The following is a 14,266-nucleotide window of genomic DNA, read 5'->3' as shown; positions in this document are numbered from 1 at the left end:
AATGCCGAGACCATTGCATTGTAAATGCTTGTTTAAATTGTTGTGCTCTCAACCTACTTCCAATTTGTGGTAAAAACCAGTGTGAACCCTATGGGTGATCTAGGAAGACTATAGATTTATGAAAAGTAGACCGAATTCATAATTCAGCAAGGGGTCATATGGATGGATCCCTGAAGGGTTTTGAAAGAAAGTAACTGTTGAACAAAAGAAATATTGAAAATAAGTAGGAAAAAAACGTCCATTTGGGACAATGTTTTTATTTGTTACTTTTTGTCATGATGGCCGATTTCCAAAGCAATTTGTCATTTATGTCCGCTAGACCCTTTTGGTTGCGGGACTACATAGGGTTTGTGGGTTCCCCTAGAATCCAAGATACCTAGAGCCAACAATTGAGCTGCACTGTACAATAGTTTTTCATTGTGTACAGAGTATAAACCAATTCATATGGTGAAATATGTAGAATAAAACATGGGTATCAAGAATCCTATGTATTTCTGAAATGGCAACTAGCTATAGAGTTTAAGATAAGTGTTTATTTGTACATCTCTGAATTTGTGGGTACCCGTACTGGCATATGATTTAAGATAAGAAAAATATTCCATGTTTCAACACACACCATAAGAGAAGCACGTTTTGCTATATTTGTCCCTGGTGCCCGGAGAAAATTATCTGCAAGATGTGCTCCTTGTGACAAAGCAGAATGCAGGTGATTCTCAATGAAGTTAGTCCTTGCCGCTATGTGGCCCTCTGCTTTCACTCCCACAGCCTAGTCATTCCCATTTTACTTTCCCCCAGCACAGCATGTATCATTGCAAAAATGGCTGCCATTCATTTACTAAGTATACCCAGCGTGGTTGAATCCACTTTAGCTGCTGCTCAGCAATTCGGGCATTCACATTTTACTTCCGCCTCCATAGCATAGGGCAATTCGTCAGCCCACCCTCCATTGCCACCTAAAATACCATCGCCATACTAAAATGAATGACTCAATAACTAATCACTGGCTGAAGTGGGCTCCCCACTGCCTCATGATGTAAGCTTTGCTGGGTGTCAATAAAATGTGAATGCCACACCAATCCGTGTCTGAACTGCTGCGGGGCCAAATCCGCCCCCCCACCCCCATGGAAGGGAAACCAACCAAATGCAATATATTGACCCATGAGGGAATCCAACTGTGAGTGGGAACTGACCGGAAAAGCCCTGGGAACTTTAAAAGAAAAAATGGCTGCCCAATTTCCCCTTCTCAGTGTAGCCATGCGGACACCATCTTAGGGGGCCAGTATGGTACCCCCCCAGAGAAGGGAAAACAAATATACTAGTATGGGTTGACCATGCATGTAGTGGAATCCCTGCTCGTGGGCTAGAGTGCACTCGCGATCCATGAGCAGGGATCGGTTTCACCGCTGAAAGGGGGCATCTCTCCCCTTCCCAACAATGCTTTTACACCTTTTTTTTGCTGCCCGGGAAAGGAAGAGACATTGGGGAGCACAAAACTAAAAAACAAAGTGGGTGCTAAATTCTCCCTTCCCTGGGGAGGCGTTTTTACCCCCCTTGGGGGCGTGTGCACCCCTCTCCAGGGAAAGGAACACAAATATATATACGATCCCTGGGGGGGCTGACAAAACTCCTGACACACACCACACCACACACACCACAAGATTCTCCCTGGTTTTTAGTATTCCTTGCTTATGGATCGCAGTGTGTCCACTATCCATGAGCGGGAATACATTTGAAAATGACAGCACTGGAAAGGGCAGAGTTTCTAGCGATGCCTTTATACCTTTTGATCTGCCTGGGAAAGCTGGAAAAACCTCAGGCAGCACAAAACTAAAAACAAATATGGCCTGGGGGGCCGATTGTGCCCCTCATGCTGATCAGCCACCCTCCACCCCCATTTCTAATATAACGAAAAAGTTGTCTAGTGGTCCCTGCTCATGGATCTTAGTGCATCTGTGATCCATAAGCAGGGATTAATTTGTAAGAGGCATCGCTGAAAAGAGGAGACTCTCCCCTTTCCATCGATGCCTCTCTCAAATTTTAAGAGGTGGGGTGGAGTGGCATAAAACCACTGGATGCGCAGGTAACTTCCTTTCCTGCTTCTCCTCGTGATGTCCGGTGGGATCAGCGACGATATAGCACTGACGTCACTGATGGGCAGCGGGCGGTTGCTGACCAGGAAGTGATTTCGCTTCAGTCCCCACTGATACAACCATGCAGGGAAGCCTCTGGTCCGAGAACCAGAGCTTCCCTTGCGACCCCCCTCCCCTCCCCTTCCCAAAAGACTACCCGTTGACGACCTTCACACTACCTCCGCAGTGCAGAGGATATCCAAGGTAGTGCGGAAGAAGTCAACGGGGTCCTCTGCATCTAAGGGGTATCAAAACTGCCACTCTGCAGTAATTGCCATAATAATGAATGCTCAACAAAAAATTTGCTAGCGTGGGAACAGGGACACTTGACTGTCTCCTACGTGCAATACAAAGGTAAAGGTAGTGTTCCCTCAAGTGAGGGAGAAACATCACTGTAGACGGAAGGAGTGGGTGGTGACGGTGTAAATAGTTTGCTGATCATTCAGGCTAGTTTTAAATTGTAGTGTTCTGCTAACGAGTCTTCCTTAAGATTGAAAAACATAATGTGGAATTCATTTTTTATTTTTTATTTTTTTATTTTGTTTATAAATTTTACCCCCTTTTCCTTCACAAAATACACATTGTATTACATATCATACATTAGTACATTTTCCAATCAGTTTTCAGTCTCCAAGTATTCTACATTATCTGGTTTGAAGTTTAAACAATACAAAATAACATAAAACACATTTTAGACAGCAGGAACTTTCTTTGGTACAGCTATGCTTCAAATTGTTTTACAATAACCTATAATACCATACTCTCTTTCCATTTCGCTATTGGTTCCCAAATTTTTAAACCAAGCCTTCTTCCCCTTTTCCCCTTACGTGCATATATTGTTTTCTCAAGATTATAACAGAATAATAGATTTGCCAACCATACTTGCATTCCCGGGGGTATCTTATCTAACCATGCTCTTGCTATTGACAACCTCAAAACTGCAGCAGCCATAAACACAAATTCCTTATGTTCAGATCCACCTTGATTGTCTATCCCCAACAAGATCAACGTAGATGACAGTTTCCTCCGTATACCCAATGTATTATCGAAAAAATCTTCTACGTTTTTAATCAAGGTATACAACTGAGGGCAGGTAGCAAACATATGGATTAAATCTGCGTCACTTGCATTACAACGAGGGCAAGTAATACCAATGGTGCCTCCCCATTTAGATATTCTCGCGGGAGTATGATACAATGAAAACAAGGTCTTATAGTGTTGTGATTGCAGGGGGCCCGAACACAAAATACTACAGCCCAAATCCAGAGATTCTTGAAAGCATCCAGGCTCCACCCCTAATTTTCCAACCCACTTATTACTAGCTTTTTCAATATCATCTAGCTTTCCTTTTACTAGGCATGCGTAGAAGGATCTAATTGTGCAATCTTCTGCAATTTTTATTTTCTCCATTATTTCGTTAGTATTAAATCCCATATTCCCGCCTTGCTTTCGGCAAAAAAAACTCCTTACCTGGAGGTATTTAAAGAAATCCTTGCTCTCAATGCCATGCTTAAGGGTGAGGTCTGCAAACTGAACTATTCCCTCCTTATCCATTAAATCCCCAATCTGTGTTATCCCCTTTTGAGTCCACCTCGCCATTATTGAATCAGCAAAAACCTCTGGAGGGAAGGACTTATTCTTATAAAGCCTAACATATCTGTTATATCTTCCCAATCCCATTCTTTTAAGGAAAGTATTCCAAATCCTAATTGCTGCCCCTACGGTCTTAAATCTGGTCCTTTTGTGATATCCGAACTCAATTCTATTTAAAAAATTATTTTCTGTCTCTGCCCCCAGTACTATCGAATAAACCTCTATGGGGAGGGTCTCATCTCCTGTGACGAGTCCCCACCCCCCTATCAAACCCTGCATGTATTGTAGTGCTGCCGCAATTTGATATAACCTAAAATCAGGGGCCCCCCATCCCCCTCTTTCTCGTGGGAGGGTCATATATCTATAGGCCCGCCTGGTTTTCCCATGCGCCCAGATAAACCGATTCAAAAGTCTCTCTAACAGATTAAACCATTTACCTTCGAAAACCAAAGGGAAAGCCCGAAAGAAGTATAAAAATTTGGGCAGGATCAACATTTTAATCACATTAGTACACCCCATAAGGGAGAGATGTAGGTTATTCATCCTCTCCAGTTCCCTCTTTACCTTATCGATCAGGGGAGTCCGGTTCAATTCCACAATCTTGTCTAGGTCCGTCGTTAATAACACCCCTAGATATACTGCTGAGCTAGCGACCCTGTCATCATTACACAATGTATTGCTATTTTTAATAATCTGCGTCTTTGATTTATTTAAGCTATAACCCGATATCTGTCCAAATACCTGGGCCTCAGTCTCAACCTCCGTTATAGCTTGAGTGGGGTTCGGGGTCAAAATAGCTATATCATCTGCATAAGCCAGAGTCTTGACCCTACAGCCGTTTACCCTCATTGGTGGTATCTCTTGATTAGCTTCGAGTCGTCGTAGTAGCGGTTCAAGATATAATGCAAAAAGGAGGGGGGGAAGAGGGGCATCCCTGCCTAGTCCCCCTAGTAATTTTTACTGTATCCGACAACCCACCATTCACTCTAATTCTTGCTGTTTGGGTGCTATAGAGTACCCGCATAGCTTTAATAAATGGTTCCCCCATCCCACACCACCTCAGAACTTGCCAAAGATAGTCCCAGGAGACCCTGTCGAAAGCCTTCTCAGCGTCTAAAAGGAGTGCTGCGACAGGACCCCCTAGGACACCTACAGCATCAAACATAGTAATAACAGTCCTAACGTGTTGTGTTGTCCCCTTACCAGGAATGAACCCATGCTGTGTGGGTGTTACCAACTGCTCAATAATCCCCGCAAGCCTCTTTGCTAAAATTTTAGAGTATATTTTAACATCAGAATTCATTAATGTGATCGGTCTGTATGACCCTGGCATTTCTGGCGGCTTACCCTTTTTCAAAATTACAATTATGTCAGCTCCTCCCCATGATTCCGGACCAGGTTCCCCTAACTGCGCTTGCTGCATTATTAAGAACATGTCTGACAAGAGTACATTTTTAAATATTTGATAAAATTCAACCGGTATTTGACCTGGCTCTGCTGCTTTGCCAACTGGTAAATTACTAAGGGCCTCCTCAAGTTCTTCCATCTGTAACTGTCCATCTAATAACTCTTTATCTTCTTCAGACATTATCGGAGGGGGGATATTACACAAATAATTATCGACCTCCACCAAGCTCACTGGTTCCTCTGGGGTGTATAGATCTGTATAAAACTTTCTGAATTCTTCCCTTACTAAATTAGTATCCGTAACCATATTCCCGCATACATCCCTAATTTCTTTTACTGCAGCTGCAGCCGCTCTCTGCCTAGTTCTAGTTGCCAACACACGCCCCACCTTCTCACTAAGTTCGTACGTTTCTTCCTTCTTTGTTAGAAAGTTCTCTGCCGCTTGCCTAGCGAATCCTTCCACCGCCTCGGCTTTTAGAGCTATAATTTCCAACAAGTGTTCTTCTACGGGTAGATTCTGTGCTATGGCCCTGCTGAGGTTTTCTTCTTTTCTCGATAATCTCTGCCCAACCTGCTCTCTCTTAACTCTCTCTCTCTTTTGTCTCCCCCCAACAAAGTTAATTGTTTCTCCCCGTACTCCTGCCTTAAAGGTGTCCCAAACCACTCCCAAGGCTGCTGTCCCCCTATTGACATCCCAGAAACATTTGATCCAGGCTGTCATGTGCTCCCTATATGCAGGATCCTTTAATAAGCCCCTCTCAAACGTCCATGCTGAGGGTGTCCTTAGTGTCTGCCCAATTTTAAGAGTAAGAATCACCGGGCTATGGTCTGATATTACCCTAGGCATCTTCTCCACTTGTGCTCCCGAGAGTAGACAGTTGGAAATCAAAAAATAATCAAGCCTGACCATTAATTTATGCGGGGCAGAAAGGAAGGTGCTTCCATCCAAGTAAGGATGTAACTTTACCCATGGGTCCACCAAGGCATTATGTGTAACCATATCCGCTAATGCTCTAAATACTTTCCTCTTTCTACCCCGGTATAACGCATCTTGGCGTGTAAATGAGCTATCTAAGTCATGAATGTTGAAGTCACCACAACATACTATGGGCTCCAGCCACTGGGCTAACTCCATATCTAAGAACTGGAATACATCTGGGTCATCCTCCGTAGATCCATAGATTGTAACAAGGGTTATTTTCTGCCCCCTAAAACATACTTCCAAAATAACCCATCTACCCCATTGATCTTCCTTCTTTTTCCCTACAACCACGTCCCTTTGTCTGCCCAAGACTGCCACCCCTCTCGTCCTAGTCCCCTGTTTAGTACTTGCCAACACCTTGAACCCTAATTGCTCCAAAAGGTATGTCCTACCTAGTTCTATATGGGTCTCCTGAAGGCATACCAGATCCAATTGCATAGATTTTAAATACGCTGCCACTCTCATCCTCTTATTCCCCTCGTTGAGGCCGCATATATTGATTGATGCTATCCTGCACGCCATAATGCTAATATTTGTAGAGAGACATTATTCACCATCCTCAAACCAGTTTGTGTAGAACTACTATTTCCTGCATACATAACAATGTGCAAAATCTCAAAACGTACCAAACAAAAATTGTTACTGTTCCCCCCCCCCCCTCCTGAGACCACCCCCACCCTCTCCCACCCTGCACCGTCCCCCCCCGCCTCCCTCCCCTTTACAGGCAAATAGGCCAATGACCTATGTGTGCCCGCCTTGTGTTGCGCGAGTCGCTCCCTCTCCCGCAAGGTGCCTTATCATTTCTGTACTTTACTGTGCTTTACTGTGCTACCCTTTCCTCTGAACCTATTATCTATATTTAGGTGACACTTTGATACACACAGGTACTCTAACCCCCCTTCTGCTTCCTCATTTCCACTAAGAAGAGCTCAGCCTTAATCTCAGAAGTAAACATCCATATTTTTCCACTCACGATCACCTTAAGTCTGGCAGGATATAATAGATATGCTTCCAAACCTAAGGCTTGAAAGGGAGCAATCATCTGCCTTAACTTCCATCTCCTCTCTATAGTAAAGTGACAAAAATCGGGTCTAGCGAAGAAAGAATTACCTTCGAAAACCCTTCTGCTATCTGGTCTTGCCTTACTCAAGATCTCCTCCCTGAGTAGAAAGTTCCCTAGGTACACTAGTATTGCCCTCGGGTGATTTTGCTGCCCATCCCTCCCTGTTCCCCCTGTGGCCTGAGCTTTCTTCATAGTGAATGGGAACCTGTGTGCCCTCTGTACTTCTTTTTCCCACTGCCACTAAGATTCTGGAAAGGCCCCCTTCAAAAGATTAACAACAAAATGTCTAACATCCTGTCCTTCTGACCCCTCCGCCACACCCAGCAGTCTAACATTGTTCCTCCTCTGCCTATTTTCGAAATCCTCCATCTTCCAGCACATATCCGCAGCCATTTTTTCCTGCTCTGTCTTGAATAACTGCCAACTCCCGACATCATCTTCAAGTTTGCCGGTGCGCTCCTCAACCTCTGTTACGCGATCCACCAGCACATCATATAGTTTATTAACCTTTCTTAGGCTGTTTTGAATTTTCTTTGATGCCTGTCTTGCCCTACGGCTTTCTGTCCTTGCTTCACTTTGCATCTGCTTCATTGTGGTTAGCAAAGTGTGGAAGGGATCCTGCTGAGGGGGAGTAGGGCCAGCTATCGCACCCACAATAACATTACCGGATTTGCTATCATCCTGGTATACTTGCGAGGTTGCGGAGTAATCCCACAATAACCATCTATCTAGGTCTCTAGGTGATTCAGAGTTCTGTCTTAACTTTACATAACTTTTCTTCGTTGTGGATTCTTTCCCTGATGTACTGGTATCAGAATCAGTGCCTTCCTGATTGTCCTGATCATCGTCCTCTGTGTTAAATTCAGATGAAAGTATTGAGACAGAATCCTCATTCACTGAGTAGAATTCTCCTTCCCCTTCTAGAGAGGTACAGTCTCCTCCTCCCTGAGGGTGCTTGCCGGGGTTGGGCCCCTTTAAGCAACTCTGACTTTCTATGCTGCTCCTACTCCCCCAAGCTCCGATCGGTTTCATTGAAGAGTTCAACTCCTCTTCCATCAACATTAAGGCTCCCAGCATATCGGCAGTAGTACCATCAGACCTCGTATCAATAACCAGGCCCCCTCTGGGCCCCTCTTTCCCTCCATTATTGTATCCTTTTTTCTGCTCACCCCCGCTATCTGGCCCACCTGTCTCTTGTATGTGCGCTTCAGCAGTTCTCTGCTTAACTTTCGGCTCCAGTCCCAGCTCGCCTTGTTGCCTAGCAGCCTGACTCCCACCGCCGTCTGTTACGTCCTCGAGGACGCTCCCCGAGGCCAAGATGACAGCGCCGTCAGTTTCGTTGAGGGAATCCGGCATCCCCGGCATCTCCGGCATCGTGATGAGCTTCGCTGACAGCATCTCTTCCAAGGTAGGTTGCCGCATCCCCGCATCACGATTCTTCTCATCTCCTCTTCCGTCTCCTTTCCCTTTCCCGGGGTTCGCTTTATTCACGTTACGATCCCCTCCAGTGCTTCCACTATTGTTTTTAATAGCCGCACTCGTTTTCCTTGCATCTCCATTTTTCACTTTCCTGATCGCGCCGGTATTCTTCTTCCCCACGGGAGTATCCGTCTTTGAGCTAAGAGTTGCTATTCCAGTCTTCACTGCAGAATCCGCTGCCTTCTTCCCCTTCTCACTCGCCTTCTCTTGGTTTATCCGAATGGGTATTTTAGGGGCCATTAGATATCCGTCTAAAAAGCTCTTGATTATTCGTTTAATACTGAGCCATAATGTGGAATTCAGTTGATATTTTCAATGCATGTGACGATATTGTAGGACACATGCATGGTCTGTCTCTTAGAAGGAAGTGAGATGGAATGGTAATCTGACCATTTCATTCTGATCGTGTTATTTTTCACATAACTGAATTTGAACTTGCGACAACCCTATTTAAAGATGATCTGTGATATACGAGGGTCACATAATGTATTGAATCTGCTTCTTCTGTGTGATGAATACTCTGTGGCTACATGACAGAGATGTGCTTGTTAATCCAGTCCTAAAACATCTAATCATATGAGAGGGAAACTCCTATTTTGCATAATCGTTTGTAAGTGTTTAACAGCGGAGTAGATTTCCCTTTTTGTAGTCCTGAAACCTCATTCATGAATAATCTTCCCATCCTAGCCCTACTCTACCCCACCTCCATGGAACTTGGATGGAATTCCCAACACTTTCTGCACTAGATAAGCCACCTTCATTGAGGTCTACATTTAGAAATGTCTTGCAAATGTAAATGAGTACCCACAGTTACAACTCTGGGTGTTTATTGTTTTTGTTGTACTTTCCTGACGTCCCGGAAGGTGCCTATGTAGAATCCATTTTCAAATGCAGCCATGATGCAAACTTTGTTGGAATTCTGCATCTGTAGTTTGTATTGTGCCATCAAGAGGCCTCAAGATGGTTGACACTACAGCACCTATAACTTGCACTATTTCGCCTTGGTGAATTGATCCAAATTCCTATGCATATTTTCTGAATTCACACCTGCAAGTCTTACTTGCACATTTCCATAGTTTGGTCATCTGAGCCCATGTCTTTATTTGTGAGATTAATGTTGCTGCACTTCGGCTTCCATTTCAGATCTGCTTGCTATAAATGGGTAAACCTCAAGGAATAGTAAATCCATTATAGTACTTGATGGTCTCTAAGATAGTACAGTGATGTAAGCGCTTACAGCAGACCTATGTCTGTGTATGATCATGTCAAGGTTTAGAATCACAGCCTTTTGCACTTTTTAAGGTTAATAGAGTAGATGCCATTTAAGGAAGAAATAACACTTTTTATATACAGCATTATGTGACATCAAAACTGTGGTGATAAGTGTTTCCCTCTCCTTGAGAAACCCCTTTTTCTAGGGCATTTCATCTGGGCAGACTTCTTTGCTTATTTGTGACTTCCTTCTCCTCTTAACAAATATATAAATATTGAAACGCCACAGACAGGAAACAAGAAGGGTTGCCTCCCTAGAACATAATTTCTCCAGTTTTAATGTTTTTCTTAAATTAAAGTAATTATAGATTCTTTTCCTAATTAAAGGCTTGTTGTGGTTGTGATGGAAGTCCCATTGACATAACTTGAATACTTCCATAAAATAGACCAGAAAGTGGAGAAGTTTTATTTTTTTCTCTTAGTTTGAGATTCTTGAAAATATGCCTACTCCCAAGTCACAAGTAAGTACCATTACGTAATGTACACCAGACAAACGTAAAAGGGTAACTACAGTAGCCATTTTAATCACGGTGTTGTACAAGAAACCTGCAAATTTGTGACATCTGATTATTTCATGCAATTATGGAAAATGTGCATCATTATAAAAATATAGATTATGGAGTTTAGGATCCTGAATTGCAGTTATAGTTTTTTTTACTTGTGTAATCTTTGCATCTCTGACCTCTTTGACAATATACAACACAACAAATTTGAATAACTGATGTTTTGGCGTGAAACGTAGTTTTGACACTTTTTTGTCTTGCTCTTTTTTCAGTAATAAAGAATATACTTACCTATAACAAAGAATTCCCTTTTGATGTTCAACCTGTTCCTCTCAGGTAAATAAAATAGATTAGTTGTTTGCCCAATAGTTACGGATACAGTTTGGAACTTCAAAAGTGACTTTTTTTCTTACTCTAGGAAAATTTTAGCACCTGGTGAGGAGGAGAATTTGGAATTTGAAGAAGAGGAAGAAGATGGGGCAGTTGGAGCAGGATCTCCAGACTCTTTCCCAGCACGAGTACCAGGTGATAACTCTTTATTATACATTTAGCCTGTGTATATGGATACATATGTGCATGACAGATAAGCCGCAAATTCTCTTTGGTTAAGGTTGATTCCATGGACAAATGCTGTTCTCATTTTGTTTGCTTCAATATTGCATGGCTGGCTTTTAAATTTCAGCAAAATCAACAGAAGAATACTAATTGCCAAATTTGTCTTATCATCCAGCTCAGTATTTGGGAAGCATATGCCAGTAATGGGTCCTTGCGTTCACTTTCAGACTTTATAAAAGGTAGGGAGAAGTTTCAAAACCAGGTCTCCCCCCTATTTGGAGCTTTCCTGTTTTTTTTTTTGTTTTTTTTGCCTACATCCTTGAGCCATTAGCATAGGATAACGTAGGCCTAAAGTAAAAACAAACAGCTGTCTAGTTCACTACATAACTGCCAAGCATGGACTAATCCACAAAATAAGATGGCGCTTGAATATTTACCGCCTGATTTATTATACATTATGGACACCTTTTCTAAAACCTTCACAACAGTTTTGCAGTTTACAAGGATCCAAAACAATGATTCTCCATGAACAAACCTAGATTAGCTTGCGTTCATGCACTATGCTAAAGATGAACCCTTTTTGTGAAAGAGAACTTCATATTCATGTTTGTCCATGTATGTTTGGTGCCATTATGCAGATTGTCTGGTCAGAATCGAGGCTTTTCTCTATCCTGTATCGATCTTGGCCAATACAGAATGTAGGTCAGTAAATGGATTTGGAAAATAGTGTCTCCATGGTCCTTTAACTTTCTGTCCGGTATGTTTAGAGTAAAACCATTGATCACGTTTGAAATCATTTCCCACTTGAATTCAGACCGTTTAAATCATTCCAGAAGCTCTACAAACCTCGTGAGAAGGTCTCCTGTGTACACTTTTTGTGAATATCTGGAGGATCCAGTGACTGTACAACTTTATTTTGTCCAGTTGTATCCTCCATAGATTCACATACAGGCACCTCTAATATCTTTTATTTCTTATTGACATGTAAAATCTTCAGACAAGATAAGCTCATCCAGATGAGAGGGTGTTTTTAGATCTGGTTTGACAGTACAGCTGTCTGAAAGAACTCTTTTACCATTACTTTAAAATAAACAGAGTGGACTTTGACTGTTCCAAGATGAGTTTTTCTCTCCGACCACATGCTAATTGTGTGTAATTCTCTATCATGGAGAGAATCATCACAAATGCTCTATCTCGTATATGCAGTGTACATGAAAAATGTATTTTTAATTTGTATATAACTGCAGTGGGCATTTTTTACATGTTTCAATGAGAACTCCGATGCAAGTGAGACCTATTGGCTTTACCAGTGCCTGCTAATGTCTTTGGATTGACACTTGAAGTTAAGCCTAACTATAATTGATCATCTTACCGTTTGAATCTCAGTTGTCATGCTTAAACTCAGTCTCATGCCACATTAGACCTTTTCAGAAAGCTGCTTTATTTGACGCCTCTTCGCAATACTCCTTCAAACTGCTGTTTGCTTGAACTGCTGAATAAAAGTAGCATAGCAAAATAAAGCTCATTCATTGGAGGGCTAAAACTCTCTTGAAAGCATAATGAAAGACAACTAATTTAGAGGTGCACAAAAAAAATCATATTGGAATGGGTAGCATGCACGTAGATTTAAGGAGTATGTATTTCATACCAGAATCTGGTCATTTATTTCGTAAGTTGAAGATACATTGTTATATAGCGTTAATTATACAAATATTCAAGGACATTGTAATAAATTGAACTCCAAGCTTATAGTGACTGGAGTATAATTGATGCAACGTTAAAAGCTGTTACCCTTAAGGAGTTTGTGCATGCGGAGTAACAAATATGTACAGTGTCCTCTTAACCACCATAATTAGGATGTGTGTATATATAGGCATAGTGTCAAAGTAAAACATGCCAAATATCCATGTACAAAGGCATTGAAAGCCTGGTGAGGTTATTTACATTTACATTTTAAATGTAATTTAAAAGTAAACTTCTAAAACTAAAATTTGCATTTCTTCAAATCAAGTGAAAAAGTAAATTGTTTAGGTATTGGGGAATAGAAGTTCTTAAATGCAATTAAGTAGAAAAGCAGGTTGTTACATCACTAACATTTTATTAACATCTAATACAGAAATGTCTGAGGTGTCATAAGAATGCTATTGAAGTATGAAATCCACTCCTACCACTGAGTTATTGAATTCTTCCTCTGTTTATACCTTCCTATCAAAAAGGTTTCCCATTAAAATGTTCCCTTATTGTATTGTTAAAACCTCTGCTAGAATCAGTGGACAACTTGGGCCTAATTTAAAAAAGAAATTCACTAGTAGGATATACGCACAATACTTTCTGGTGGTTTCCCTTCTTATGATTTATGTAGAAGGAGACCTGGGGGCCCCATCAAAAATGAGTTTGGGAGGGCAGGAAATGCACAGGAGGGTTTGAGGTTCATATAGAATTAGCATTTTTTTTTTTTGTTCATTGATTGAAATCTTTATTAATTAATGATCATAAAAGTACATATAAAAACACAATCATAAAAAAAATTAGTATTAAAAACAAACCATGTTTCATGGACCTTAGAAACTGAACAATCGGGCAGAAATATCTTAAACAAAAGCTAAAAAATCCAATACATAAGATATAGAGCAACGTGCATATTGGTGCATACAAAAATAATTATTCATTCCAGCATTCAAATACAGGGCACTATCGCAGCCTTAATAGCTGGGCCGGCCAACATTTGAAGATGGGGAAAAGCGGGTCTAAATTGATAATAAAAAAATAAAAACCTGGATCTTAAAATGGGCAGCAAATAGCTTCTTCGAGGGAAGTTATACATCGGACAGAATAGCACCAGATGGTTCAAGGTCTGCAGTGTGGTGCCATCTCAGGGACAGGTTAATATAGAGTTGAAATCAAACGTGGGGGTGGGGGTGGGGGACAATTTGTGCCGTAAGGAGCCCAACTGAAACATGACTAGCAGTGATCCTTCCCATTTGTTTTACTAGAGTGAGATAGGGCTCAAGACCAGCAGTACATTTAATGATCTTACAGGCTCTCATGATCAGTTTCTCCAAGGCCCTAGTTTCCCTTGTTTTCTCAGCCAGTTCATAAAACCGCTTTTTCATCCTTCTTCCATCCGCTTTAACAATGGACTAGGAGGCATAATACAATTCAGGATAGCCTAACGCAATGGCCAAATTTCTGATCTAAGATAGCCAAATAATGTTATGCCCAAAGTCCCATATCTGATAGAGACATCTAGCCACAGATTCCTTAACTTAGAATATCCCCAGGC

The 14,266-nt window shown here is 41.7% G+C and overlaps 1 protein-coding gene across 2 annotated transcripts in view; it reads left to right on the top strand.

Annotated features, from left to right (window-relative positions):
• AIDA (axin interactor, dorsalization associated) overlaps window positions 1–14,266 on the top strand; it is a 180,980-nt gene that overhangs the window by 86,003 nt on the left and 80,711 nt on the right. For both annotated transcript variants that reach the window (XM_085612971.1, XM_085612970.1), the window contains exons 5-6: window positions 10,701–10,764; window positions 10,847–10,953. In XM_085612971.1, the coding sequence (XP_085469097.1) occupies window positions 10,701–10,764; window positions 10,847–10,953 (171 nt within the window). The remainder of the gene's footprint in view (window positions 1–10,700; window positions 10,765–10,846; window positions 10,954–14,266) is intronic.

This window comes from Triturus cristatus, chromosome 6 (genome assembly GCF_964204655.1).
Source record: "Triturus cristatus chromosome 6, aTriCri1.1, whole genome shotgun sequence".
In the NCBI taxonomy this organism is placed as follows: Eukaryota; Metazoa; Chordata; class Amphibia; order Caudata; family Salamandridae; genus Triturus; species Triturus cristatus.
Note: the sequence above shows the minus strand (reverse complement) of the source record. Positions and strands in the feature narration are given on the sequence as shown.